Below are 27998 nucleotides of genomic sequence, written 5' to 3'. Positions count from 1 at the left end.
AAAATAATAATAATTGCAAGTCAATCCTTGCATTAGTGTGGTAAACTATAACTAGATGGCGCTAGGTGTTTATCACCAAAAGAAATTAAAGTTATAATTTTAGTTACTTATTACATATAAATGGCGGTTTGTTTTTATTTATTAATTTTTGTTAATAAGTGGCTACACACATAATCTATAAACAAATATACAAATAAATATTTGAAATTATGTTTGTGCTAAAAATATACAAAGTAAATATGTAAATTATATAAAAAAAAATAGTTACTTACAACATATGCCTATTAAATAATCAGACTGTAAATAATGTAACCTGCATAATTAGACAGCAAATAATATGAAAACCTAACGCCATCTATCTGACACTGAGTAAACTAGTTTTTTATTATTCGACAATTTCGCAAACATCTTTCATGAAACAGCAAATTGGAAATATAGATTTTTAAGCTGAAGCTATTTAAAATGAATACTAAATTTTAATACGATATTGATCGATGAAAAAAGATTCTATTTATTTAAAGGTTTTATTATAAAAAAAAGGAGCATACTGCTATTTCATGAAACATTTAATACCACTAGCCGACATAACTATTGATTTATGTATATACGGTACTAGACCAAGTGAAAACTGTTTTAACCCTCTAACTGGTAGAATTTTGTGTCTCGGAAAATTAAAAGCTCGTTTTTTGGGTTTATTGTGGGTACTTTAATAACTTTTATTAAAGAAAAAAAATATATTCATATTTAGTGGAAGAAAAAAACATGGTGGCAATATCCTTGCCAACACCAGTATGGTATTGGTGCTACAAAGTGGAAAAAAATCATAAAAATGTTGGTGGCACACGTATTGCCACCGCCAGTAAAAGGGTTAAAATTAAATCACTGAGCGGAGACATTACCGCGTTCTATTACAATATGTGTGTAAAGTCACACACACAGTTACACCTTTACAGAGCTGTGTTTTTAAGCGATGTATAAACGTGATCTGTAACTCCGATGATAGGTACGACAACAGGATCCCTCTTAGAACATCTCCAAAGTCAAACTGCGGTTGCCGACCCGCCTGCCAAACGTGGCAACTACTGGCAAACCTACCAAGGGCGGCTTATATTCAACAGTGGACAATTCGACCAATTGCAATTATATATAATTATATATAGTTTCTTTCGTTTCCTTTTCGAAATTTTTACAATGTATAATGATCTGACTTTAAAAATAGTATAGTTTTTACCACGATGAGAAAAAAATGTACCTTATAAGGGTAGCAAAACAATATTTGTCTAGATTAAATAGTTTCCTACAATAAACAAAAAGGGAAACAAACTCAGTAACATTCGTCTAATAATAATGGTGTAACTGTATGTTCATTACTCTCCATAAATTACGTAGAGCCGGTCTATTGTGAAATAAAATAAATCAGCTAAAGCAAGCACCGGTAGAGGTAGAAAGAATGCTATAAACACGCTGCGCGAGCGCGAGTTCGAATACACGAGAATTACGGCTCGTCCACACGAGAAGCACAGCGGATTTACTTACAAAATGTAATAAAATTATTCACGGAAACATTTATATACACTAGACATCTTATACCTTATACCATGGACGTGGTAAGCCACGAATCCCCATCGTGCCATAGGAACATACTTTTCTACAACTCACACTACAAGAATCAACAGTGGTTCAGTCCAATGGTCATCAAGAGACCAATTCGTAAACATTTAAAATTCGACTTAACTACTTGAGTATACCAGTCTCATTTGCTAAACTATTCTTGTTTGATATTCAATTGTTATTTATAAAAATGATCAATCTTATTTAAAAATTGGAAATAAATTCGACAACAACCCGTCACCGGGTCACCGCTCGAGCACTCGTGTGAACTAGCCCTTACATAGAAAAAGGAAAGTCGAGTGTAGACTGGCACGAGACAAATATAGGATTTTGTCATTTTATTTCTTGACAATTTTCTTTTTACATTATAAAATAAAAGAAAATAATTCGACACATTCAAAACGTTTGTTGCGTTTTAATAAAATATTTACATAAAATCGTTGATATTCATTAAATTAATAATAAAAAAAAAAGAGAGTTATACTCGTGAAAAAAAAAAACTTTATTTTAAGCAGGTTTTAATAAATAAAGTAGTTGCACCGTGCTGCATTCAGCAGGAATTAGAATTAAATTCAGCAATATTTATAATTCGAACTTTTCCGATTTGAAAAAAAAAGTTTTTTTTCAACTAAAATGACATATGTACTTTCATATTAGACTCACAGATATTTTAACAAAATTGGTTCTATGGTTTAGTTTTTAAATCAAAGTAAGTAGTAATGCCAGGACTGAAGTGTTTTTTTTTTTTTTTTTTTTTGTGAAACCAACCCTACTTGTTTCGTTTACTTTTTAGGGCCTTCGATACTAATTTACGTATTGTTTTATGACAAACATATCTCCATGAACATATATAGTTTAATTTCGTTTTAACATTATTGTACATATTGGAACAGACATAATGGCGTTATAAGTACATAACTCTAGTTCGTGGTAAATGAGTAAGTGTCGTTCATGGTAAATGTTGTCATTTTGTACCATAATTCACTGGTGATTCGCCAGTGTACACCAATAGTGGATTATTTATTATTATTGAAACGGGCTTTTTCCAAGCAAAAAAATCTACGACACTGCGACCTTTCCATGATCTTTTGTGTTCGCCCTTTTTTTTAAGTTTTCTGCTGTGTGCCCAATTATTTTTAGACATTTTATATTATATACATATATATAATTAGTGTTTAGTCATTGAATAGCATATTTTAATGCTAATAATAATATATAACTTAATTACACTTGAGCATACATATTATTTCTATTTATTTATAAAATTGACGTAAACAACTAAGCAACAAACCTTATATATAATTTATATATATAAATTATAAGCACTTCACTAATAAAGACCGATTTACACAGAACGCAGCGCACTTGCGAACAAATTGCCGAACTTTTATAAACAAATACATTGCATAGAACACTATCGTTTTCATGTAAGAAGGTACCATTATTGTAAACTTTTATTATACAACTAAGGTGGTAAATAAACATACGGATTGCCAGATTTTTTTTATACAACTTAGAATGGCAAACAAGCTGACAGCCCACCTGATGGAAAGTGGTAACCGTCGCCTATAGACATGAGCAGTACCATGGACACAACAGAGTATACTGTTTCGCCCATGATATCACCCATGCGTTGCCATTCCTGAGGACTCAGATATGTTAAATAGTTAAAAAGTAAAGCACATTTATTGTAATAAATAAAGAATGCCAAACTTTAATACAATAAATATTGTTTTACTTCGATCAATCAGCAGACTTCACGTGCACTAAGTTAAAAAAGGTTAGGTTAGTATTGTTTGAGAATATTGTTAAATTTCCATGGACGTCCTCGATATTGTCACGGAAAATTAAATCTTACATTGGCATGTTTTTATAGTATAGTACAAGACTACGTTATAATGGTAAATCCGTACGATACGGTGCAGTGGTACAGTAAATTAAAAAAAAGTGCCGAGAAATTAAAGTTACGTTCGAGCAGCGCTGCGTTCTGTGTAGATGAGCTTTTAAATTGCCTATGAAAAACTTATTCGCTAGCCGTCAGTCTTCACCCGACCACCTCCCTACAATCTATGGCAACAATGTACAATCTGTCACAATATTCACTTACGAGCGAACTTATATAAAATGACGAGAAACACTCGTTATTTACGAGTACGTATGTACCAAACAGCCCTCGATATATTTATCTCTTTCTCTTATTATATCTACCATCTGAAAGGAGAAAAATACGAATTGGTGAATTACATAATCAAATGTACACAAATAAAAAAAAAACTTTATTAAACATTATCTTTTTTTTTTTAATTTATGGTTATTTAAACTATTAAAGAGTCCCGTAATTGATCACGATCTCACTTAATGGAAAGTGATGATGTGATCTAAAATGAAGCCCACGGACCCACAGTCTATTCACAATTGCCTTAAATTTGTCTAGAAGGAGCCGTACACATGATGAAGGAAGACGCAAAACGCTTCGTACGTATAAACGGCATATCTACGACATAATGGTGAAGAATCTCGTCCCAGTGAGGAATGACGAGTGAAGGTGATGAGTACCGACCTGGTCGTTCACTCGTCAGCATGGAACTCCTTGATGCAAAGCGCACACGACCATGAGCCCTCTGGCGGCGTGTCGAGCGGCGGCGCCAAGCAGTACATGTGGTAGCCACGGTCGCAGTCGTCGCAGAACAGCAGCTGGTCCTGTACGAGATATACGCAATGGTTATACAGGGTGAAATCGTTAGCTTCCTTTCAAAGGACTGTTCGACCAGCAAATCTAAACATTTACACCAAAGAAAGAGGGTCAAAATCTGAGTCTTCAGGGGACTGGACCCCCAGAGAAGGGATTGTTAGTAATGGAGACTAAGAATCCCATTGCTAGCAATATCGCGGTACCCCCTGGAAACTATCATGGTTAATTCCTGATGAATTCATCATGATGGACTAACTGGCTTGTTTTCATGAATAAAGATTGTGTTCCACAAAAAAAAAACCGACTTCAATTGTGGCAAACCAAATATTTTCATTTCAAAATCAAACACCTAAACTGGTTTTTAAAAAAAATCTACGGTTTATAACGAACTAGGAGGTAACAAACATAAAAAAACAACACCTAATTGAGAATCAACAGAGTTCAAAAAGATTTCAAAATGAAATATTTTTAGTGGCTTCTTTACATCCGTAACTCTTGTAAAACGTGACGGGAGGAATTAGTATTTTTATAATGGCAACCCTAACTACAATGTACAAGTGTGTGTACTCACGTCGTTGTCACTAGTGCCGCACACAGAGCAGCATTTGCACTCGATGCATTGCCAACGATACTTGCGCACGGACACTATCATGTTCGCGGTGAACTGCAGGCACGTCGGGTGACCTGGCCACAACGTGTAACATAATTTTAATCATTATAATTATGTACCATTCTAATAAATGTATAGTTAATAAATTTATGAATAGTGTTGTAAAAAAAATACAGAAAAAAGAGACAATAAAATAAAAGTTATAAAAACAAAGTTACAACGTTCGATTGACACTTTTAATTTTTTTATCTAATAATAAACTACTGTTTTTTAATGTTTAATAATTCACTTAATAGTGCCCCTAATGGGACGAATTTAGTTTACAAATATACTGAGTACCCCATGAAATATATTTTAAAACACAATCATAAATCTAATTAATTTAATAAAGAAAATTTCACATATTGTTAGGCACAATTTCTTACCTTAAAAGCGGTCACTTCCCGTCGATAATCAAATAGGGATTTGGATTATTAAAAATAAAGGAAAAAAAATAATAATGTGCCGAACAATAGTGAAAAATAAATAAAATAATAATAATAAAAACTAACAATAAAGGCGCGATGGTGAATCATCAAAGTATCACGAGTAAGGAAGTGCACGTTTCACTATTCTTCAGCACAAATTGAAAGCCAATGTTTTGTCTATACATGTTTAATGTAAAAAAAAAAAGTTACACAAAAAAAAACAATGGTAATTACGGTCTTACGCTAATAAAATTTAGAGACAAACGTATGAAAAGCGATAACAAATGTTTGGGTGTCGCGACTTTGCACTTCCCTACCGTTGTAGATACTTCCAATTAAAATAAAAAAAAAAAAAACTGCTGTTAAATACCTATCCATTAAAAAGGAAATATACATCAGCAAGGCCGTATGGTCTGTTTCCTTGGCTTACATCCTTCACGAGAGGAGATACAAAAACATATTCGAGTGACGGTAGCTTTAAAAACTAACAATTATTTTATAGTCTCATAGACCTTAATACCTCGACGTAAGGCACGTTTTTACGTAAGCAAGCTAAAGGATGTCAATCTCGGTAGTGCCAATTCGAAAAAACTAACGTTTCTGCCTTGGCTTAAGCTTAAATTTTGTGATAAATGACGTATGTGTTCAGTCTGATAAGATACCATTTTACCAGAATTTGAACATATTGGTTATACCTTGGTTATACCAGCAAACCTAAATTTTAGAGCATTAAACAAGGAATTTACATGGAATGTTTTACATGAATAATTTCAGTCACTTTTTTTAGGAAAATGTAATAATAATTTAATCATGTAATTAAAAAAAGGGAAGTGGAATAGAAAATGAGGGAAAAAAGGGGGAAAAGTTAAAAATTGCCCTCACAAATCACATTAGTCAACTTTTAGTATTAAAAATGTTGCATATTATTACAAGCAATACTAAATAGAAAAAATATCCCAACAGGCAAAACATAAAGCGCTCCCTTTTCAATTCTTTGTCTTTGTTTTTGGTTACCTTCATAAATAGAAAAAAAAAATCCTCCCTTATTTAATGCTCTTAAATTCAGGACATATTGAAAGAATGCACCGCCGGCGTTACACATTCATAAATATAATGCATTAATAACAACAATTATAAAATTTAAAGGTGACTTCCAAACTTATATTACTAGAAGATATTTTGGCTTAGTTACAATAAACGACTAAATACATATTGCAAAGTAAGGCACCGTGATATCTTGATATCCGGTATATAAATTTGTATATGTAAACTACAATTTGGTATATAAAACAATACTAAAGTTCATTACAATGTAATATAACCATTTTGGTAAGGACAATGTACGAGAGTCCATTCTAGAAATATTAACGGAACAATATTATAAATGTAGAGATACAATATCATAGTAACTACAGTATTTTCTGTATATAACTTAAACTTATATGTTAATATATATTTTAATTAAACTAACATTTATATATGACAGAGAATATTCAATATAACTATACTATAGAACTAATAGCCAAATTGGAAAGTAATATATTTTAATATATAATATAAAACATAAACAATTAATTAAAAATTACACACTTATCTAATTTTAATATTATAATATATCGAATGAAGGAATGTTGCTATTTATTAATATGGAATTAGTCTTTTACATAGCCTAATACATTGTCATCTTTGGATTGAATACTAATTCTGAACTTATATACAAATATTTAATATTATAAAAAACATGGGAAGGCACATTATAAGCTCTACACGCTCAAATATTGCTTCCGTATAGTTAATTAAATAAAAATTGATTTTTTTTTCATTTACAGTGCCAAAAGTATAAATTTCCACGGTCGAACACTTAAAATACATTAGACTTATCACAATATCATTCCATTTTGTAAGAAATAAAGAGGTATTAAAAAAAGTAATTTAAAAAATTATATTTTTTTTTTCTAATATCCATGATGTTGATTATTGGAGTTTAAAATATATTTTTTCTATTTTATGCCAATAAATATTTTTTAAAAATATATTATTTATTAAAAATATATTTTTTCTATTTTATAAAACTGCCATTGTACTTCTCCTTTGTAATTTATTTTGTATTTAATGTTTAACTAATATGAGTATTGTTTTATTACTTAATAAATGGCATTCTAAAATATCCCCATAATTCCAAAACCGATGGACAACACTTCTGGCACTGCAATTTTGTTTTATCATTACTTTGTTCTAAATCAATGACAAACATCTCTGTTCAGAATAAAAGAAAGAAAAAAAAACCAATTATAATGAACGAATTTCAGTTCAAAATATAATTTATAACTTGAGAATAGACAATATTGCCAATATAGGCATAATTACAATAAAAAAAAATTAACATAATCTATGGTCTAAAATTGCTACTTATATGATTCACAATGTAATCCCAAAAATGACTTATTATTTGCAATTAAAGTACTCAATTATTAACCTCAAATTCAAATACCTTTATTGATATGAATTAATGATATGTAAATTTACAGAAAAAAAAAATGAGAAACCCGTCGATAAAGTAACATATAAATAATTAGACAAAATGCAAATATAAATCATTTTAGGCGAAGTGACTATTTTAGACACCCGATGTTCATCCCAAAATGACCACTTGAAATAAAAGAAGGAAATATAAGGTAAAGGTGAACACCTTGTCTATGTCTACGAAGTATAAGTCCAGTTACAGAACTGCCACCTACCGACAGCATATTTTTTTCAATGGGTGAGAATAGAATGGTGGCCTCACCTGCGGGGGGAAGGGATTGTTAGCAATGGAGTTTGACAGCCCCATTGCTAGCAATATGCCCTATCAGGTCAACCTCCACGTGGTTACCCCTGGAAACCATCGTGAACAATTCTCGTTGAATTCGTCACGATGGACTAACTGACGTGTTTCATCCTCATCTATCATCCGTCACTGGTGCCCCGTCGGTGTATACTGATAGCGCGGGTGAGGTTACTATTTCATTATCACCTATAAAAAAAAAACCCTACCTGCGTTATTAGTATACGCTGACACCAGTGCGCGATAGTAGTTGAAATTGAAAGCAGGTCAGTGACCCTATCCTGATGAATTCTAGAAGAATTCACCAGGATAGGGTCTCTAGAGACCGAGTTCTCAGGCATGGGGGGTGCCAACGCATTGTCCATAGACGAAACAGTATACTCTGTCCATGTTACTGGTCATGTATATAAGCGACAGTTACCACTTTCTATCAGGTGGGCCGTCAGCTTGTTTGTCATTCTTAATTGCATAAAAAAAAATTAAAAACAGACTTCTATTTGACTTCGTTTGAAGATAAACAAGATGTAATATAGTACAAATAATATGACTTCTTTCTAAAGTTTAGACGTCTTTATTGTATTTTTTTTTATGTGAATGTGGCAAACAAGCGTACGACGTGATGGTAAGCGACTACCATCAATCGCACATTACCGATCTTTATGCCATAAAAACACTGAACGGTACCCAAAAGTTTCATGGTTAATGGTCATTGTGGAATATGAAGTCGGTTAAAAAAGCAAAGATTAGTATGTGCTTTAACATATGACTCGTTTTCTTTTGGTGACGCGTGACTAGAAAGCTAGGATTGTGATGTATTTGGCTTTACGGTAGTAAGCAAAGCAGTTATAAACAAAATATTATAATTACTTTAGTACTCCAAACATGACTTAATTTCAGCACACAAATAAATAAATAATTTTAGCACATATACCGGTCCCTTTCAAAACAATAGAGAATGACCGAGACAGAAATATATGCGCTTAAAGATTGCTTTCGAAAGGAGTTAAGCGTTTATGACAATTTTAAAAATCTTATACATGATATTTTACGGTTTACCTTATTATTATTTATTTTATTCAAACCGCTTCATGGATATATGGTAAATGTTGGAATAATTCAAAAACAATCAAAATTATAAAAATTTGGACTATTTAAAAAAAAAAATTACATATTAAGGCACCAACTGACTCAGATATTAAATTCATTCTCATATTCCAATTATAAATATACAATGGAACATTTGTTTGTTTGCATAAGCTTTATTGTACACTCACATTTAGGTATATTACCTCAGATATCAGAAAATGAACGCTTGTGTACCTTACACAAGCCGGCTTAGCCCTTGAAGGGATTTCTTCCAGACCTTGTTACGTTTTAGCTTATTTATAAATACCTATATCAAACATCAATATAGGTCTGCCTAGACGAGAGACTTAAAGAGTCTAAATTCCCATTGTGCTACCCGCAGACTTGAAAACACTCATATGAGTGTTTTCAAGTCTGCGTTAAGTTGTATTATGCAATACAATTTAATATATTCTAGATAGAATACTCTGTTAAAAAGTCAAATCACAAAGCGCATATTTTATGAAACTACGTCATACTCTGAATGCAGGGGAAAAAAGTTATTTTATCGTAAAAAAACTAGTATATCATCATATTTTATTCAATTGTTTAACGATCAAATAAAAATAAAAAATCTTTTAAAATTGACATTGTGTTTTTACTCCTTAAAAGAGCACTACTGTCCTCGTCTACGCAGGCCCTAATAAACGTAATTAAAAGCATGCTTACATAACTAAACTGATATCCACTGCGGTTTGAAATAATTATGTACTTTTAAAAAATATAATTTTGGTATCATTTAACATAATAAAATTTCGTTTAACTCAATAACGCACTCAGGAATAATTTGTAAAGATAAAAATCTTATAATATTACAACAGACAACATATTAAAATATTTGGCATCCATCATCGTATAAGTATAAAAATTTTACCATGGCAACACTAAGATCACATTTTTAAGTAATGCATTACCATATAAAGTTTAAATTTCTACTCTTTATATATCTTGACGTAACAATAGTTTTTCTCTCATCATCACCATTAGATATTTTTAAACATATTTTTTGGAATGTATATGAAATCATATGTATAATTTAGTAATATCTTTATAATAAAAACGTAAAATAAAAACGACATCAAATATACCTCTTTGGTAAGAAAAATCTCACCACACTATGTGATGAATTTTGTGACAATATTACTTATGAATATAAGGGATAAGTATCAATTTCCCTCGCATTTGAATCTTACATCCTCAGAATAAACACTACTGCAAAAGTTGTGTAATCTTACCATAATCCGTATATAGACAAAGCTTTTTTCTTAACGTTCATATTTATTTTAATAAAAACCTTTGCAAAAAATGTATCCTTTATAAATATAGAACAAGAGAGCAGCAATTTTAACTGATGGTCAAACTAAATACCATAATTATATATAAAGCGTTACGCAACATAAATTTTTGTTATAAACCAGAATAAAAATCATTTAAATTAATGCGGATATTGTAAAAATATTATATAATATGATATATATAATATATAGGAATTGTTCAATATGATGGCCACGGCCACCTTCTACCATCGTACGGCTCGCCATCGACAGGGAGTTCACACTCATATCCTACAGCCTAAATGGTCGCGTATAGCGCGGTTTCAGAGATGTTTTCTCCCACGAACACTCAGGTTATGGAATGAGCTCCCTGCCGAGGTTTTCCCAAGAGACTGCAGCATGGGGTTCTTCAAAAGGGGGTAAAGAGGTTTCTTCAGGGTTGGCAATGCGCGCGTAATACCTCTAGTATTGCAGGCATTCATAGGCTACGGTAACCACTTACCATCAGGTGGGCCGTATGCTTGATTGCCACCTCAGTCGTATAAAAAAATATATATAATAAAAATAAAAAATAAAACAAAAAGAATATCACATTTAGTCCAAAACAGAACCTCCTTAATGTTATTTGGTATACATTAAAAAAAAATATTAACGATTGACGCCAAATATGCGTGTGAACAAGCTTTAAGTGTTTAAATTGCGCAGCGCTTATCCCTTTCAGACCCAAGATTTTTCTTTCAGATTAAATATATTTTCGTGTTTTGGAGCCAAGCCATCTTGCCGGCACGCACGAGACTACTGCACCACCTAACCGCTAAAATGATTTCTTATTGGCTGGTTTAGAATCTCACTATCATGTTATTTCAGCTTCGTGCGTAAAAATGAATTGCACGCGGTTTTAGATTTTTTTAAAGTTACAACTCACGCCCGTATCGTTCAGGTCTGAAAGGGTTATACAATAAAACAAAACAAACTTAATCAGTTCAGCAAATTGGTCTGACTGGCGAACGTGTCGAAATCATCGGCCGAGTACGACATGGAGGACAATATCTCCACAACGCCGTTGAGTTTTATATTCTCTTGCAGGTGTCTGTGGCGTTCGCACACTCTGTTCTCGATGTGGTAACACTTCTTGAGACCGTTCCGCGGCGGCCGGCCGCGTCTCTTACCTGATCGCCCGCAGTCTGAACAACTAACTAGTTCCTCTGGAGTGCCAGTCTTCTTAAGTGTTTAAATTGCGCAGCGCTTATCCCTTTCAGACCCAAGATTTTTCTTTCAGATTAAATATATTTTCGTGTTTTGGAGCCAAGCCATCTTGCCGGCACGCACGAGACTACTGCACCACCTAACCGCTAAAATGATTTCTTATTGGCTGGTTTAGAATCTCACTATCATGTTATTTCAGCTTCGTGCGTAAAAATGAATTGCACGCGGTTTTAGATTTTTTTAAAGTTACAACTCACGCCCGTATCGTTCAGGTCTGAAAGGGTTATACAATAAAACAAAACAAACTTAATCTATATTTGGCTGGTTGGATTACACACGCCTATTTTAACCTATATGAGAGGACTCTGACGCGAAGATGGCGGGGAGACAGGGCACTCGACATACTCGTCATTCAGCAAATTGGTCTGACTGGCGAACGTGTCGAAATCATCGGCCGAGTACGACATGGAGGACAATATCTCCACAACGCCGTTGAGTTTTATATTCTCTTGCAGGTGTCTGTGGCGTTCGCACACTCTGTTCTCGATGTGGTAACACTTCTTGAGACCGTTCCGCGGCGGCCGGCCGCGTCTCTTACCTGATCGCCCGCAGTCTGAACAACTAACTAGTTCCTCTGGAGTGCCAGTCTTCTTGTTCTCCCTGTCGTCGCCGAGGCAGAAATCGCAATACGGTGACGGTGATGCCTGGGCACAGAAATATATGTTGAAATATATGTTGAAATATATGTTGAAATATATGTCGCAGGAGAGAAAGGGATTGTTAGCAATGACGTTTGACAGCCCTATTAGGTCGACCTCCACGTGAAACCATCGTGAACAATTCTTGTTGAATTCGTCACGATGGGCCAACTGACCTGCTTCATCCTCACCTATCATTCTTCACTGATGCTCCGCCAGCGTATCCCAATAGCGCAGGCGGGGTTACCATTCCATTATCACCCATTAATATATATATACATACATACATACATATATATATATATATATATATATATATAAAAAATTAATATATATATATATATATATACTAAATTTTAGCAATATACCTGATAGGATTACTAGCAATATACCCTGATTGGTTGACCTCCACATGGTCCTCCTGGAACCCATCGTGCTGAATTTCAGGTGTATTCTTCACGGTGGGCTAACTGACCTGCCTGTTCATTCTTACCTATCATCCCTCATTGGTGCTACGACAGCGTATACCGTTAGCTCAGGTGGGGTTACCATTCCATTAACATTCATTAAAAAAAAATAGACATAACCTTTATGAAGTTTTTTTTTTTATACAACTTAGAATAGCGAACAAGCTGACGGCCCATCTGATAGAAAGTGGTAACCGTCGCCTATAGACATGAGCAGTACCACGGACATAACAGAGTATTCTGTTTCGCCCATGATACCATCCATGCGTTGCCATTCCTGAGAACTCAGGTGTTATTCCTCTGTACCCTGTAAATTCACGCCGTGATGAGCTTATAAATATTTCGGCAATTGATGTGATGTTTATTTATATCTAAATTCCTTTACGATAACTTTTGAAACACGAACCTTAGTATCTCCTTCTTTTACATCAGGCACCCCACTAGGGGCCGAGGCGGAAGCTGCAGCGGCGGCAGCGGCGGCGGAAGCAGCGGTGCCGGGGGGTACGAGCGGCGCGTGCGCAGAATCGGAGGAAGAAGTGTCAGCGGAAGCCGGCCGCACGGGCCTGGCCGGCGGGGATGGCCGCCGCGCCGGGGGCGTAGCCCCACTCGCAGCACCTAACGTCGCTGTTGAATAATCAATGGTGTAGAGCTTAACTAATGCTAATGTTCAAATTTGCATCTATTACTCATTTAATAGACATACTGCAAAATTGTAGAGTCAAACTATATACATAATAAGTTTAATGTCATTATTTTATAAATTCAGCATTAGATGAATAAATTGAGCGAATCCTCGTAATAAAAATTCATTAGGAAAATTAGTAACGACTAGAAAGAAGGGATTACAACTGAAGATCTACTTGGAGAGTAGTCAAGTCACCCCTGGCAGGTCCAGTCAACATTGTCTGCTGCACGGAGCGCTGTTACTTGCTTTTTTGATAGACCAGAACAACTGATGTTGCAATGTACTATTTTTTCACATCTAGCACATTCTAATCCAGGACTTCTCATAGTTATTACATTTGTCACATTTACCCATGATAACAGTAGTTAATTATATTTATATCGTTACTGAGCGAGCTTAACATGTACGTGTATCGCGTATGAACAATGAGCGACAACTATAAACAGTTAGTGAAGTGGCCCTATCACGTTTTCATTAATATAAACTCACCAGCACCGGCAGGATTATTCAAAAACGTCACGTAACTATCTTGATACTCAGTGGCAGGCTGCGGTGGCGCTTGGGGCTGGGATTGCGGCTGGGGCGGCGTATGAGCTCCCGCGCGACTGTCCCGCGAGTCGCCGTCACTGCCAGCCGCCACCGGAGCGCCTCCCGGCGGCGGGTCTTTGTGTGTGTGCGTAAAGTGATACGTTAACCCCGGACGAGTCTTGTATTTCGCGCCACACACTGTTACAAATTGAAAAATGTGTTATGAATATTGTTACGAAGTAAACGTAATGATTTTAAACATTTCTATAAATATTGTGAATTATACTGTTGTGTGTCAATATGCCGCTAGAAAGACTAGTAAGGGCCAACAGCTTCTATCCTTACATAGTAACATAGTATGTAAGTAAATATCTCTCGCTTTGTCAAATTCCATAATTTATTGCATGCATGATTTAAACAATTCTGAATTTATACAATTAAAAAATAATAATAGAAATATACAAAACTTACCGTGCGTAGTGCCTCCATCTGGTTTAATACCACTTGTTTATGCAATAGGTTTGTTATAGTCTATGGTTTTTGGGGGTTCACGGGAGGCTACGTCATCAGAACAGAGCACAAGGGAGGCACCACGACGGCAACGGCGTATTATATCGTAAGTAACGAAGATTTCCAATAATTATCGGTCATCAATCAACATATCGTGTAACACAACATCAAACAATGTATAAGAACGCAACAACGCGACGCGTAAACGATTGACGTTTCGTTATATGTTTTACCGTTATATCTACCGTATTGTTGCTGAAACAATGCTAACACAGGGTTTGAGAATATTTATTTTTACTATTTCTTCTTGTTCCGTATTAAATTGTTTTATGGCCAAAATTTTATTACTCTATTCTTTTACATTGTAATTTACAACCTAAGATTTACATAAAAAGGTATTTCACTTTTTAAATACTATTTTTTTTTAAAGAAAAAAGAAATAATAGAAATAAAAAAAAAAAGCATAAAAGTGGTAAACGCTCAGAAACCTAAGAACAATTATGTAATTAACAATTTAATATATTTTTTTTTTTAAAGTATTACCGATATAAAGGTTAAAATCAATCAAGTATGTAAACTCTTTAATTTCCCCAAGTATTTTATTTTATATACCTACTTTAGTGAAGCTGCTTTTACTTTTTTACCCATAGACAATTGCGTCACGTTTGCGTTCTTATACAATGTATACATAAAAACTGCCGGTCCGTCGTGATATCTTTATGTTCAGTTCTGTTGGACGCAGACACCCGCGGCGGTGGAGTTAGATTGATGACTTCAAATCAATGGATCTGCCATTTGACACACTCTTACACATTTAAAACATTTAATTATATGCTGGGAATTTTGCTTGTCATGGCAACATTTGATGAACATTAAGTATTAAATTTCTTTTTAATGAGAATACATATTTACTATTTAAATATTGAATATTTTGAAAATTTTTTTGCACAAGTCATTAATGTTAATAACAAACAAATTATCTTTAGTCTGTTTCACATACGGCGATATGGCTGACGCGTCACAATTTACTAATTTCAAAAGTTATCGTAAATTTCGACATATGAAATAAAAACAAATTATAATTAAATAAAAATCTTTAACAATTAAAAATGCCAGTTACTTTATCCAACCATATCGTCTATTTGAAATTTAATAAATGTACATAAGTTATTATTTTTTTGTTTCCAACAGTTCATCAAATGTGTACACAAAATCCTTAGCATAACAACACCACGAGATCCAAACTTGGAGTCCAATCATACAATCAACAAAATCACGTTACATTTGGATAATTTTATTTCTTATTCAACATAAATATTCTTGTATAAATTCATAACAATCTTTGGGTGCTAATAATAGTTTGGATCTAAGAATAACGCGAAGACCTAAAACGTCATTGAACCGCTAAAATACTAATAAATAAATGATACAGTTAATTAAACACAGTTTACATTACAATGACTAAAATTTTATGATAATACTGAATTTTGTTATCATTTTAGTAACGTATGAAGATTTCATCAAAATTACGTGGCCGATAGATTTTTTCCCCCAATAAGATTGGCAGCTATTTGTTAGAAAATCACTCACAACAATATAATTAGAACAAAATAAGGGAGTTCTGCAGCGGTCGACCGAACGATAGATTTTCTACGTAATGTATATATATAATAGTAAAAAATTGTATACAATTTAATGTATTGGCGTTCCGTCGCGGATGATCGGCGATCAAAGATCGTCCTAATGTGACGGTGGCCTTAGTGTAAATTCACTTTTAGGAAAAGAATTGTTATAAATTCTCTTTTGTATTTTGTTTGACATAATCTTCATTCCGCTTAGAGAATAACAATTCGTAAATAGACAAGTCGCAAATCACTGTGTTATAACATCATTTTCGACATAAAAATCCATTATTTAAAAATTATAATACAATACACATAGTTAAAATATTGATTCATCTATTTACAAATGATGCCAATGTATCTGTATTGCCAGTTACATTTAAAAACTTTAATATTTCTCTAAATGTAATCTTAAATAGATTAATGTAATATGTCGTACATAGTAAAGATTTGTAAAATTAAAAATAAACCGCTTTAGACTTATTACAATACGATTCCTTTCATACAATCCACCGAGTTTAATAGTTACCGTGACGAATCTGTGATTTTCTGTAAACTACTTCGAATAGTTAGTATTCAAAGTAAATAGGACTTATTTTTCGAAATATTGATTTATACATATAAACCATGGAATTAATTTTAACAATTTGAAACTAAGTATATATAATACTTTAAACATTGATGTCAAATTGTAACCTACTAATAAAATTCTAAAATGACTAATTCTAGCCAAATCAATTATTTGTGACACATTTCATTAATTAACAATCGACATGGTGCTTCAGTTTGGCACGAGAAACGGAATAAAACTTTAGTCATTGCTACAGAAAAATTCCTAGAGATAAATGAAAAGAAATAAATAAACTATCACAGACACATGAGTCGTACACATACATTCAAACCAACCTGTGCTAGAATTTAAACATTGTGATTAAAGTATGAATAATTCATAAGATCCCGTTTAGAATAAGGATTAATCGGTATGAAGGTGCAATTAAGAAAAGTATTTCCTATATCCTTAAAACAAAAAAAAATTTAATATTTACATTTTATAAATTTAAAATTAAATTAGAATACATTTCCAAAAGGTGCAACAAAGTTTTTTGTTACAGAATTAAAAAAAAAAATTAAAATAAAGCCAGTCTTTTTTAACATTAAGTAGTAAAATTTATAGCAGGTCGAATACGAATTTTAAAATTTTTTAAATAAAAAAAAAACCGTTACGATACAAACGAGAATATAAGTATTATATAATAAATTATGTCAATTGCAACTTCATACCAATGTATTCAGTACTGAACCTTTTTCAATAGCATCTATTCAGAGACAATTTGAGAATAAAAAGCAAATCACGATCTTTTACATGCATCCACCAAAATATATATACATATATTTATTAGAACATGAGAGTATTTCAGAAAATTACTATAAGTATATCGTAGTGTCGAATTATAGATGGATAATAAATAGGCGATAGAGTATTTTAATACCTTAGTATCGTTTGTAAATTGTAAAGTAACTTTAAAAAAAATATCACTATGTAGTATACAAAAGTTAAAGTTTATAAACAACTTGATAAATTGTGATGTTGGTACCTGTACTACAATGATATGAGAAGTGACGTCACAAGGAAGTAGCGTCATCACGTTTAGCTCAAAAATGAAAACTTGTGTAAACCTACATTTTATACACTTCTTTTATTTCCAACATATAATTTATAAAATATTCTACCGGAAATACGGGATGCATGTATACCGATCCTAAAGGTTCATTACTGAAGTATATCTAGTCTACCCTACATTATAAATAACAGAGCTACATTAATCGCCCGACCACTAATAAAATATATGTGGCAGTGTATTCAATAATTGGTGTCACTGATTTCATACCGTTCTTATTTGTTTATTACGCAATTTGCACTATAGGTTTTGTAATTGACGCGGTCTCCCACTCGCATTCATAAAGACTTCTCAATTTTAAGATATTGTTGTCGTACTAGTAACATTTATAATTTTTTTAACCTTTTTGTATATTTCTTTTTACTTTAATAAAAATTTAAAAAGGCTTTAAATATGTGCCAGTACATCATCACATTAGCAAAAGAAAAAAGAGACAAAACATACTAAAGTTTAAATAAGGTTTATATAAATACAAAGTCTTTATGAATTATACAATTAGAATTAGGAGACCTGTCACATGAGCGATATTCAAACGCACCGCCAAACATTTAGGTTCATACAAATTTGTATTGTCGAAATGGTGTATTCTCCATACAATAGTTACGTTCACGAATAGCTCATGTGAAGTGGTGATTGGCGATGAACAAAACCAATGTGTAGTTAGCTTTAAATAAAATATACACATCCAGTAAACACTTGGCCTTAACAAATCAATTTAAATGCAAGCTTTTTTTTTTATATAAATAATAATTTTGGATAGCAGTACTGAGACTCTCTACAAACAATAACGTATATTAACAGCTTAAAGTAATAACATACTGGCCATTAATAACAAGAATTATGTGATTAAAAAAAAAGATTAAAAGTTTATATATACACATAAAAATTGTGATGTTCAATTTGCACTAACGTAAATAAAAATAAACCTTATTATTTAAACATAAAGTGATAATTTCACTTTTCACAAAAACAAGGTTGAATTATTTTTTAATATAAATTAAAATTACTAGATCTAGGCTCAGGTTGAATACACATAGTAACAAGTATGACTAATATTAGTTTCGAATATAAAAAAAAACATCTTGTTTTGAATAATTTTTTTTATATTTCTATTCAACACAAGATAGCATTGTGAAAGTCTCAGACCACTATTTATAAGTCTATTAATTCGCCTAAAAATATCTAATATTCATTAATCGGATAATTCCAGGAGATTCGCTTATATAACTAACACTATACACATACGTACACAACAATAAAAAGGCATATTTTGCGACTCACAAGCCGACACTGTCCGGTCTCACTGTTTTGTGTCAAACTATCTCTTGGTAATTGAATATTTATCCATTTGAAAAAAGATATAAACACGAGTATGTACGAGAGGTGATTGGAATTAAAAAAAAAAAAATACGTACATTTCCAAATGCACGTGTATAAACATTTAATACGCATAAATATACACCACCATTACCTCACTGCTTGGATACATTAAGCATCTTGTCATTTTAAATTGAACTTTAAATAGTGGCCATTTGAATACATTTCGAACAAGATAAATTACACTACTCGTTGACGCGATGAGGGTATTCCAAAATATATTATACAGTACACAACTTAGAGTCCAAATTCAAATGGCACGATGCTTGCTGTTTTAGTCGCACTGTTACAGGTGATGATCTCAAAACAGTGGGTATAGCCATAACAAGTGGGCACATTGTTTATTTTACATAAAACAAAGCAACCAATTAGATAAGGGATCGACAATAATTTAGATAAAGTAACATAAGCAATACACATTACTTTATCTAACATAGCTGTTCTTTATATGAAATTACAGTTATTAAACTGTTATTTTTTATACGACATGACGATTATATAAAAAGCATAGTAGAAGGAAAAATAGAGGGCAAAAGAGGAAGAGGAAGACCGAGAAATAACTACATGGGACAGATAAAAGAAACACTGGGTGTCATGTCATACGGGGAGGTCAAGGATATGGCCTGGGATAGAGCTGGCTGGAAGCAAGTGCATGAATTATTTGCACCGACAAGAGGAAACTCTTAAATGAAAAGAGAGAGACTCTGTTATTTACATTATATAGAATTACTTAAATGTGGAAGACATGCTCCACTATGCTGTACCCACATGTATCCGTTCAAATATGCGATTAAAATAAATTTATAATATTCCAACCAAACCCTCTAAACAAATGGTAAACGAATCTCATGATAGATACGTTTACGCTGCCGCGTCCATGAGTGCAGAACGAGACAACAAAACATCGCGCGTTCTATTTCATGCACGCGATAGCGATGACGTATCTATCGATAGACACATCTGCCACTTGCTAACAAGTGCAGACACATAACAGTAAGTGCCCCGAAGTATAATTTATTGCTCGACCAAGTCCCGCCTATGTTACATCTACGTTACAGTACTCATTGGCCCTGCACTATGTTACAACTATGTGATGCTTATATAATGATATATTTATATTTATCTAAACTATTCGAATTACAAGCAGACGTCCATCTACGTTACATTACGCGGTCACAATCCAAACGGCCCATACAAATGTATCTACATACATAATTACTTCATTTAAAAATCAATATAGTCAAGATTTTTTACATGGCAATTTTTAATTACCCCACAGAATCGTCAAAATTAAAATTTCCTATAAACCTATTACAACTATTAGTGTTTTGTCCCCTTTATTAAAATTGAGAATTAATTGAAAAATAAAATGACAAAAACTTTAATAGTTCAAAATAGGTTTATTTGGAGGTAAGCGATAAAATCCTAATATTGGACAAATTTACAAATATTTACAATGAAAACTAGTACAATGCTTCATTGACACTAATTCAGCAGTCAGCTGTTTAGGGTTCAAAAATAAACCTTCCGTTCATGATAATAGACTAATTGATTTTTAAACGCTTAACATCCAATTTAATTACATTTAGTTTTACATCGGACGTCTGGTTGCATATCGAATATAGAGAATTAACTAAGAAAGCTCAGGTCCATCTATTTCTGTATATTTAGTAAGTATTGAGCAATTCATGTTGTTTTACCATCGAGGTATGCGGTTCACCAATTTATTTCATGTATAAAAATGTATTGCACGAACTATTATGTCGGGTTATCGTTTATTTCGGTGGTACGCGTTGCGGTTTCTTTATTATTATTATTATTGTGTTGTCCAAAAAAAACTATAATGTTTTCAGGGCGAATGCATGTAAGTTTTTTTGTTACACTATAACTTCAAAATGCCTAAACCGACTTGGATGTATGGAGTATGGGGTATGGTTTTAAAATCATTACTTCATCCCATGTGACACTCGTTAAATTTTTTTCAATATTTTATGGCTGGGCAAATAAGTTCCTCCCCTCTCCCCCCAGTAGTTTTAGCGCATTTTTGAAACAGCCATAATCCAAAATATAAATGTTCAACCTGTTATGTACATCAATTATCACTCAACAAGGCACCTACTGGTAAAACTCCCTTTACCTGGAAGGCTTATGTTCAGTTCACCAGTGGACTGTAATGACCGAAACGATGAATATTTAAACAAAATAAAAAATTGAACATGGAAGACCTTACTTTTGTACTGCTCTTTAACTACAGTGATTTTCATTATATTATTCACAAAACTTCTTTTTTTTTTTAATTTATACCAATAAAAAAACCGCAACGTCTACAAATTGTGACAAATGTTTAATCTATAATAACGCGTAAGCTCATGATATGGTCTAGTCGCTACACTATTTTGAAATTCTATATCTATTCTTAAACGCCTTATATTCAAGACTATAAACGAGTTTATAGTTGTATCAAAATAGATTTACCGTGTTACTCATAAACACGTAAATCGTTTCATATACCTATATTAGATATACTTCAAATTATTATGAATTATAAAAGAATAAATAATTTAAAAAATAATCATTGTTATAAATATTAATTTTTAATAAATTTTTTTATTAATAAATGCGTTTATAATTCACCTCAGCACACCAGATTTTACAATTCTACGGTCATGATATAATTAAATATATAACTATAAATTTATACAATAAATGAAGAGCAGATCATAATATGCAATTTATGAAAGCCGATTATTATGCCCCTGATCTCTTGGAAATATTCCTTAGTTCTACCCATTTTCTTCAAAAAATTAAACACAGAAGTGAAAAACAAATAAATATTGGTAGACTTTAAGTACTGAGCTATGGAGAGTATGTTTTCTGGTCAAATGACATCAGATAACTAATATAATAATATTTGTAGTGGTTATTCTATATTGTACTTGTGTTTATTGCTCAAAAACTAAATGAAAACAAAATTGCGACTTGGAAGATTAACTTCGAATAAATTTCGACAAAAACACTATTATGGTTTTATTACCAGGAGTGGACAAATAACAATAAGCTGTTTACGATTGTACTGTAGATAAGTATATTGCAGTTACGGTGTTATACAAACAATGAAACCTAAAAATGGTCTCTTTAAAATGTATTGTTTGTAACTCAAACAATATGCCAAATGGCCAAATAATCGAGCCGTAATATATTCTGCACTCTTATTACACCATGACAGTAAAATCATATAAAATCGTGGCGAGCTACAGTGAAAATATTAAAATTTGATATTAAACAAAATAATGACTTTTGTACAATATCAAATTAAGTATTCAATTCAAGAAACAAAGAAATGTCAATAGCTAACATATTAGAGATTTTCATGTTTATGAATAAGAGATTTATATCTGTCCCACATATGTCCAGGCAGCTTGTGCTGTTAGTAACAAGGATATGTGTGGACATATCTAGCATTAGTACACCATAGGTATTGATAGACTTATTGCATTTGTAAAATCCTATTGGACATCGAAAATAAATGCAAACTTTGTAATGCTATATAAAATGAGAATTTTATCTCTCAAATTCCTACATAGATGGAGATTGTCTGAGAAGTATATCAATTGTAACCATTTAATTTATGAACTTATCAAGTATATTTTTTAATCGTTACATCTACAAGGAAAATCACGCGCTAAATTTCTAGAATTAAAAAAATATCTATTTCTGGATACCAAGTAAAAAAAGATAAATTTTTTAATCTGTCACAAAAATATTTCTATAAAATACATATATAATATACATTGTAATGAGAAATCATTTTTTATAGGTACTACTATTTTTATAATGGCAAATGAGCACCTATAGTAGTTTACCATTGTGTACAGTTGCTTGCAATACCAGCACCTTATAAAAGTGCTCCTATGCAAAACTGGGATGGCTATGTTGCCCATGACTACATGCAAAATAGCCCAAATAAGAGACATTGTAAATCTATTACACTAACACTATTATGTTTACTATTAAATACTTGACAGACAGTCTCAGATCGTGTTATTTGTCGATAGAACATTCTAGCTGCCTACATAGGACCTGAGCTACGATGTGAGGCACTAATGTCGTCGCCTCGTGGACTTACGTTCGCAGCCGAACGGCTTCTCAGCGTCTCCGGGCACTTCGTACGGGAGTGTACCTTGACCAGCACGCTTGCGGCCTCGACCCTGCAATATTAACATGCAATATTAATATAGTTATGATGCGTTTTTATAATTTTCTAATAGAATTATTCTGAAAGCTTCTCTCAAAAAAGCATCTACGAAAAAAGTGTTCGATTTATTAAGAAATTTTGAGATTAGTAGACATCGTATTATATAGTTCTGGAAAGGCTCATTGACCTTGAGGCGCAGATATAAGTACTAACTATTTATATATATGTAGCTATATATGTACGTTTTTTTTATGTAACGTACCGCACGTCCTCTTTTAGCAGGGGTATCATCTGGTTGTGACTTCCTGGTCCTACCGCCGCGGCTGCCGGGCCCAGTGGGGGTGGCACCGCCGCGCCGCTTGCGCCTATTCGCGTACGTGTCGTCGTAGTAGTCTTCGTCCGACTCCGGGTCAGGCTCCTCTCCTGTCTCCATCTCTTCTATTGCTAGTTCATCATAGAACCATTCCTATTAAGAAATAGAACAACTTTTGAGTTTGCTATAACTTATGAATACTATAAGTTACACATACTATAAGTTACCTATTACAGGATAGACGAATTCAAGTTAAGCCTATTACAGGATAGACGAATTCATAGATGACAACATATCAAGTAAATAATTAGTTTATTAGCATACAACGTTATAATTTTATTTTCTCATTGCTTTCTTGATTTAATTGATTAATTTTAGAAATATGAAAGCGTAGCGGTTTTTTGTATTAATTGCCGCATGCATTCTTATGTAAAATGTGAATACTATAACTATCAGATGGCAATTGTGAGTAGCTTTGACGTGGTCTAAGTAGTCATGCTCACTAAAATGTCCAGACTTGTGGCGGCGTGGTGGGCCGGGTCATTGGGCTCCCTAAAATATGGTCGAGCGCAGTGATGGCTGGCTCATCCGTCATACTCGTGAACGGGTGCTGCTTGTAGGGACTGGTCTGCTCTAATCACTATGACTGATTTCCTCTTATTAATTGTTTAACCAGTTGGTTATGTATTCAATTTTTTTTTTCTTTTTGAGTATTTAATTGAATTAGTGCTAATTGGTGGTTTGTATTCACACAATTAAACTTAAAAATGTAAAATAATAATAAAATTATTTAAAAGAGCATCACGCAAGTTTCTTGCTCGTTCTTCTTGTGATGAGACAGCTTTCCGAACGAGCGGTAAATTAAAAAAAATGTAATGACTTTTCAAAAGTGCTTCAATGTAAATTTATTTGAATAAATGATTTCTATTCTATTCTATTCTTACCCACATCCAAATCCCTTTCTAATAACAATAAATTTTAAAAATCAGAGTTGTCTGGCAAAGTCGATTGCTTGGGTTGGTGAAGCAGTTGTGTTTGCATGACTGTGTTTCGGTCTGAAGGGTGGGATATGGCGTGAATTTACTGGGTACAGAGGAACAACATTTGAGTCCTCAGGAATGGCTACGCATGGGGGATATCATGGGCGAAACAGTATACTCTGTTATGTCCATGGTACAGCTCATGTCTATAGACGACGGTTACCACTTTCCATCAGGTGGGCCATCAGCTTGTTTGCCATTCTAAATTGTATAAAAAAAAACTACCTAATTTAATTGATAAAGGTCAACTTGTAGAAAATACTACTAGCATTATGTCCATCTTTTGTGCCCTATTTTCTTTGGTCAATAAAGTTATTTATATAAATTAATAAATAAAGTGATAATTAAATGATAATCTCACATATTATTATTGGGCTCACTAAAATACAATACCGTAAAGTATTTGACCATCTGCATTTTGTTTAAATTACAAACAATACATTTTAAAGAGACCATTTATTAGATTCCATTGTTTGTATAACGCCGCAACCGCAATATACTTATCTACAGTGCAATCGTAAACAGCTTATTGTTATTTGTCCACTCCTGGTAATAAAACTATAATAGTGTTATTGTCGAAATTTGTTCGAAGTTAATCTTCCAAGTCCCAATTATGTTTTCATTTAGTTTTTGAGCAATAAACACAAGTACAATATAGAATAACTACTAAAAATATTTTACGTTAGTTATCTGATGTTACTTGATCAGAAAACACTGTCCATAACTCAATACTTAACCCTTTCTACTCCAATGTAGTGTGACTCGACATTGATTTTGTTCCACCAGCTCCACTGTCGAGTGACACTCGACATAGTGTAATACTTCTTTTTGCGGACAATTTTAAAAAAGGTGAGACTTTTTACTAATATTTTTGATAAAGCCGTCTCACACTTACTACGAAACATGGCAACAGTGCTGATTTCTACAACTGTCACCAATTGCACTGTTATAATAATTCTGCCATGCAATGCTAAATGCAATTTTAACATGGAGCTGGTGGAATAAAAAGAAAAAAAGGCTTGGAGTAGAAAGGGTTAAAGTCTATTAATAAAATTTTTACCTTTGGATCATCTTTAGCGGCAGTCTGTGACCCGTCACGGCTGTCTTCGCCGCCAAGAATATCGCCAGGTATGCCGGAGCTGTTATCCCCTTCGCCTGTGTGATCCGCTAAGTTATCTGCACCACTCCAACCCCACCGTGTCGACGACATTGTGAGGTACTGGCGGCGCGATTTGCGCCATCTATAATAGTGTTTTTTTAGTTAACAATCTATGCATGTAAAAGATCATCTGGCATCACCATCACCCACACATTATTGATCATCCAAAAGTATAAATAAATAAAAATAGTCATTTAAAAGAAATATTTGAATATTGTATGGAATCTGAACTCCATTAATAATCACTATTATACAAAGAAGCAAACTCAAATTCTTATAAGATTTTTCTTCCAATTTTGCTTATTATTTGGAGGCAAAATAGACCAAAATTTTAACAAATGAAACACAGAGTTAATCTTGGAGGAATATTGACATTATTATAAAAAAAAAGTGACAAACAACTGAAACATATATAACAATTTATATTAATGTCTTTTGGAACTTATTAAAATAAATTGCACAATTTCTGATTTGATAAAACAAAAATTGTAATTAAAAAGTACCAGCCCCTTACAAAAAAAAATTATCACCTTTGTGCTGGATATGTGTACACCTGCCCCTCTCTTGCTCCAGGCATTCTCTGTTTCCTTGTCATAAATAAATTGCAATGACTCTGTGCGACACCTAAACAGAGAAAAAAAAAAGAAAATTAATTTCTTTTCTTATTATTTTTATTTATTCATTAGTACAAATATGTGTACATGGCGGACTTAATGCTAAAAGCATTCTCTCCCAGTCAACCATAGGGAAGTGTCAGAATACTTGAATGCGGTACTACTAATTATTGATATACATACATACTAAAATTACATATATAAATTAATAAATATATATGAATAACAAATATACTTACAAATATATGATATATACTATATTATACATGAATTTGGGAATAATATAAAGCACTTATTGCTCGGATAAAAATAAAAGTGAACGTGAATGCTTTTTTTGAAAGACGGTTTAGTCGGTAGTCTCTTAATGGCATCAGGAAGTGCATTCCAGAGTCGTGAAGAATGTAGGAAAAAAGAGTTTGAAGCATAACCATATGAAATGAAATTCCGAATTTTCGGACTTAATTTCGTGTTTTTGTTTATTCAGAAATCGGCCCAGTAAATGGAGCCAAACATTTCGTTCGTCATAAATCCTACCATAAAACTCCAAAGGAATGACACTTTAACATTTTTAACATCATATTTGTATTTAGTTCAGGCTCGAAATTTCGAAAAACACTTCATGGTAGGCCCTCAGATTTGTGGGCGGTTTTGAAATTGTAATTAGGTACATATTTATCTGAACAAGTATCTAATAAGATTTATATTTCGTGAAAACCCTAATGGTATCTACTGAACAAAATAATTTTTCCTACGTACAAAACACCATAAGTAAATAAATAAATAATAAAACGATACGGAATCCTGAAATATTGTATCAGTATCAATACACAATTTAGCCGACATTATATTGTATGGCACGCAATGGCTGCAGAAAAATGGAGAACAAAAATCAATATTATATTCTTACCCGTTTGAGTATCGATAAATGGCATACGCATCCTCCTTTCGGCACATAGTCGCGAATTAAAGGTTGAGGAATTTTCAATAATTTCCTTGTAACTAGGGTCATGAAGAAAACTGGAAAAGACGAAACATTGTCAAGGAAACATATAAACACCAGACACGTAAGATATACAGATTCAAACAATACTTTATGACATTTCATGAAAGAAGGTTTAAGTAGAATTATAATAATATAAATTATCGCATTACCTCTCAATTTTAGCTAAATTAGATGGATTAACTATTTGTATTTCGGTAGCGGCCATTTTACCAGACGCTGACCTGACTGAGACTGACTGGTTGAAAATGTTCAGACTGACTAACGCATATAAATGACTGACATAAGACTGACAGCCTGAC

The 27998-nt window shown here is 32.8% G+C and overlaps 1 protein-coding gene across 2 annotated transcripts; it reads right to left on the bottom strand.

Moving 5' to 3' along the window:
- LOC113511310 (zinc finger protein ubi-d4) lies at nucleotides 1-27954 on the bottom strand. Of its 2 annotated transcripts, XM_026894934.3 has the most exons (12): nucleotides 27849-27954; nucleotides 27604-27713; nucleotides 26613-26706; nucleotides 25984-26164; nucleotides 23833-24036; nucleotides 23502-23583; nucleotides 14149-14385; nucleotides 13381-13598; nucleotides 12408-12513; nucleotides 4875-4987; nucleotides 4172-4311; nucleotides 1-3822 (listed from the first exon to the last, which is right to left on the bottom strand). In XM_026894934.3, the coding sequence occupies exons 1-11, from the start codon at nucleotides 27902-27904 to the stop codon at nucleotides 4180-4182; spliced, it is 1533 nt and encodes a 510-aa protein (XP_026750735.2). In that variant the 5' UTR covers nucleotides 27905-27954; the 3' UTR covers nucleotides 1-3822; nucleotides 4172-4179. The 2 variants fall into 2 exon arrangements, 1 of the variants encoding a protein (XP_026750735.2); XR_008253500.1 differs by lacking the exon at nucleotides 1-3822 and having other exon boundaries at nucleotides 4286-4311; nucleotides 11773-12513.
- Nucleotides 27955-27998: the final 44 nt, after the last annotated feature.

This window comes from Galleria mellonella, unplaced genomic scaffold, assembly GCF_026898425.1.
Source record: "Galleria mellonella isolate WM207_F2 unplaced genomic scaffold, CSIRO_AGI_GalMel_v1 utg643, whole genome shotgun sequence".
Lineage (NCBI taxonomy): Eukaryota > Metazoa > Arthropoda > Insecta > Lepidoptera > Pyralidae > Galleria > Galleria mellonella.
The sequence above is the reverse complement of the archived record's forward strand: the minus strand, read 5'-3'. Positions and strand labels throughout refer to the sequence as shown.

Bases quoted from the DNA above. Each gene is read 5' to 3' on its own strand.
- LOC113511310 (XM_026894934.3), bottom strand. From the start codon at position 27,904: ATGGCCGCTACCGAAATACAAATAGTTAATCCATCTAATTTAGCTAAA. The intron at 23,584-23,832 runs GTACGTTACATA...TTAATATTGCAG, and splicing joins CTGCTAAAAGAGGACGTGCG to GGTCGAGGCCGCAAGCGTGC. The intron at 4,988-12,407 runs GTAAGAGACGCG...CGTTGTGGCCAG, and splicing joins TTCAGACTGCGGGCGATCAG to GTCACCCGACGTGCCTGCAG.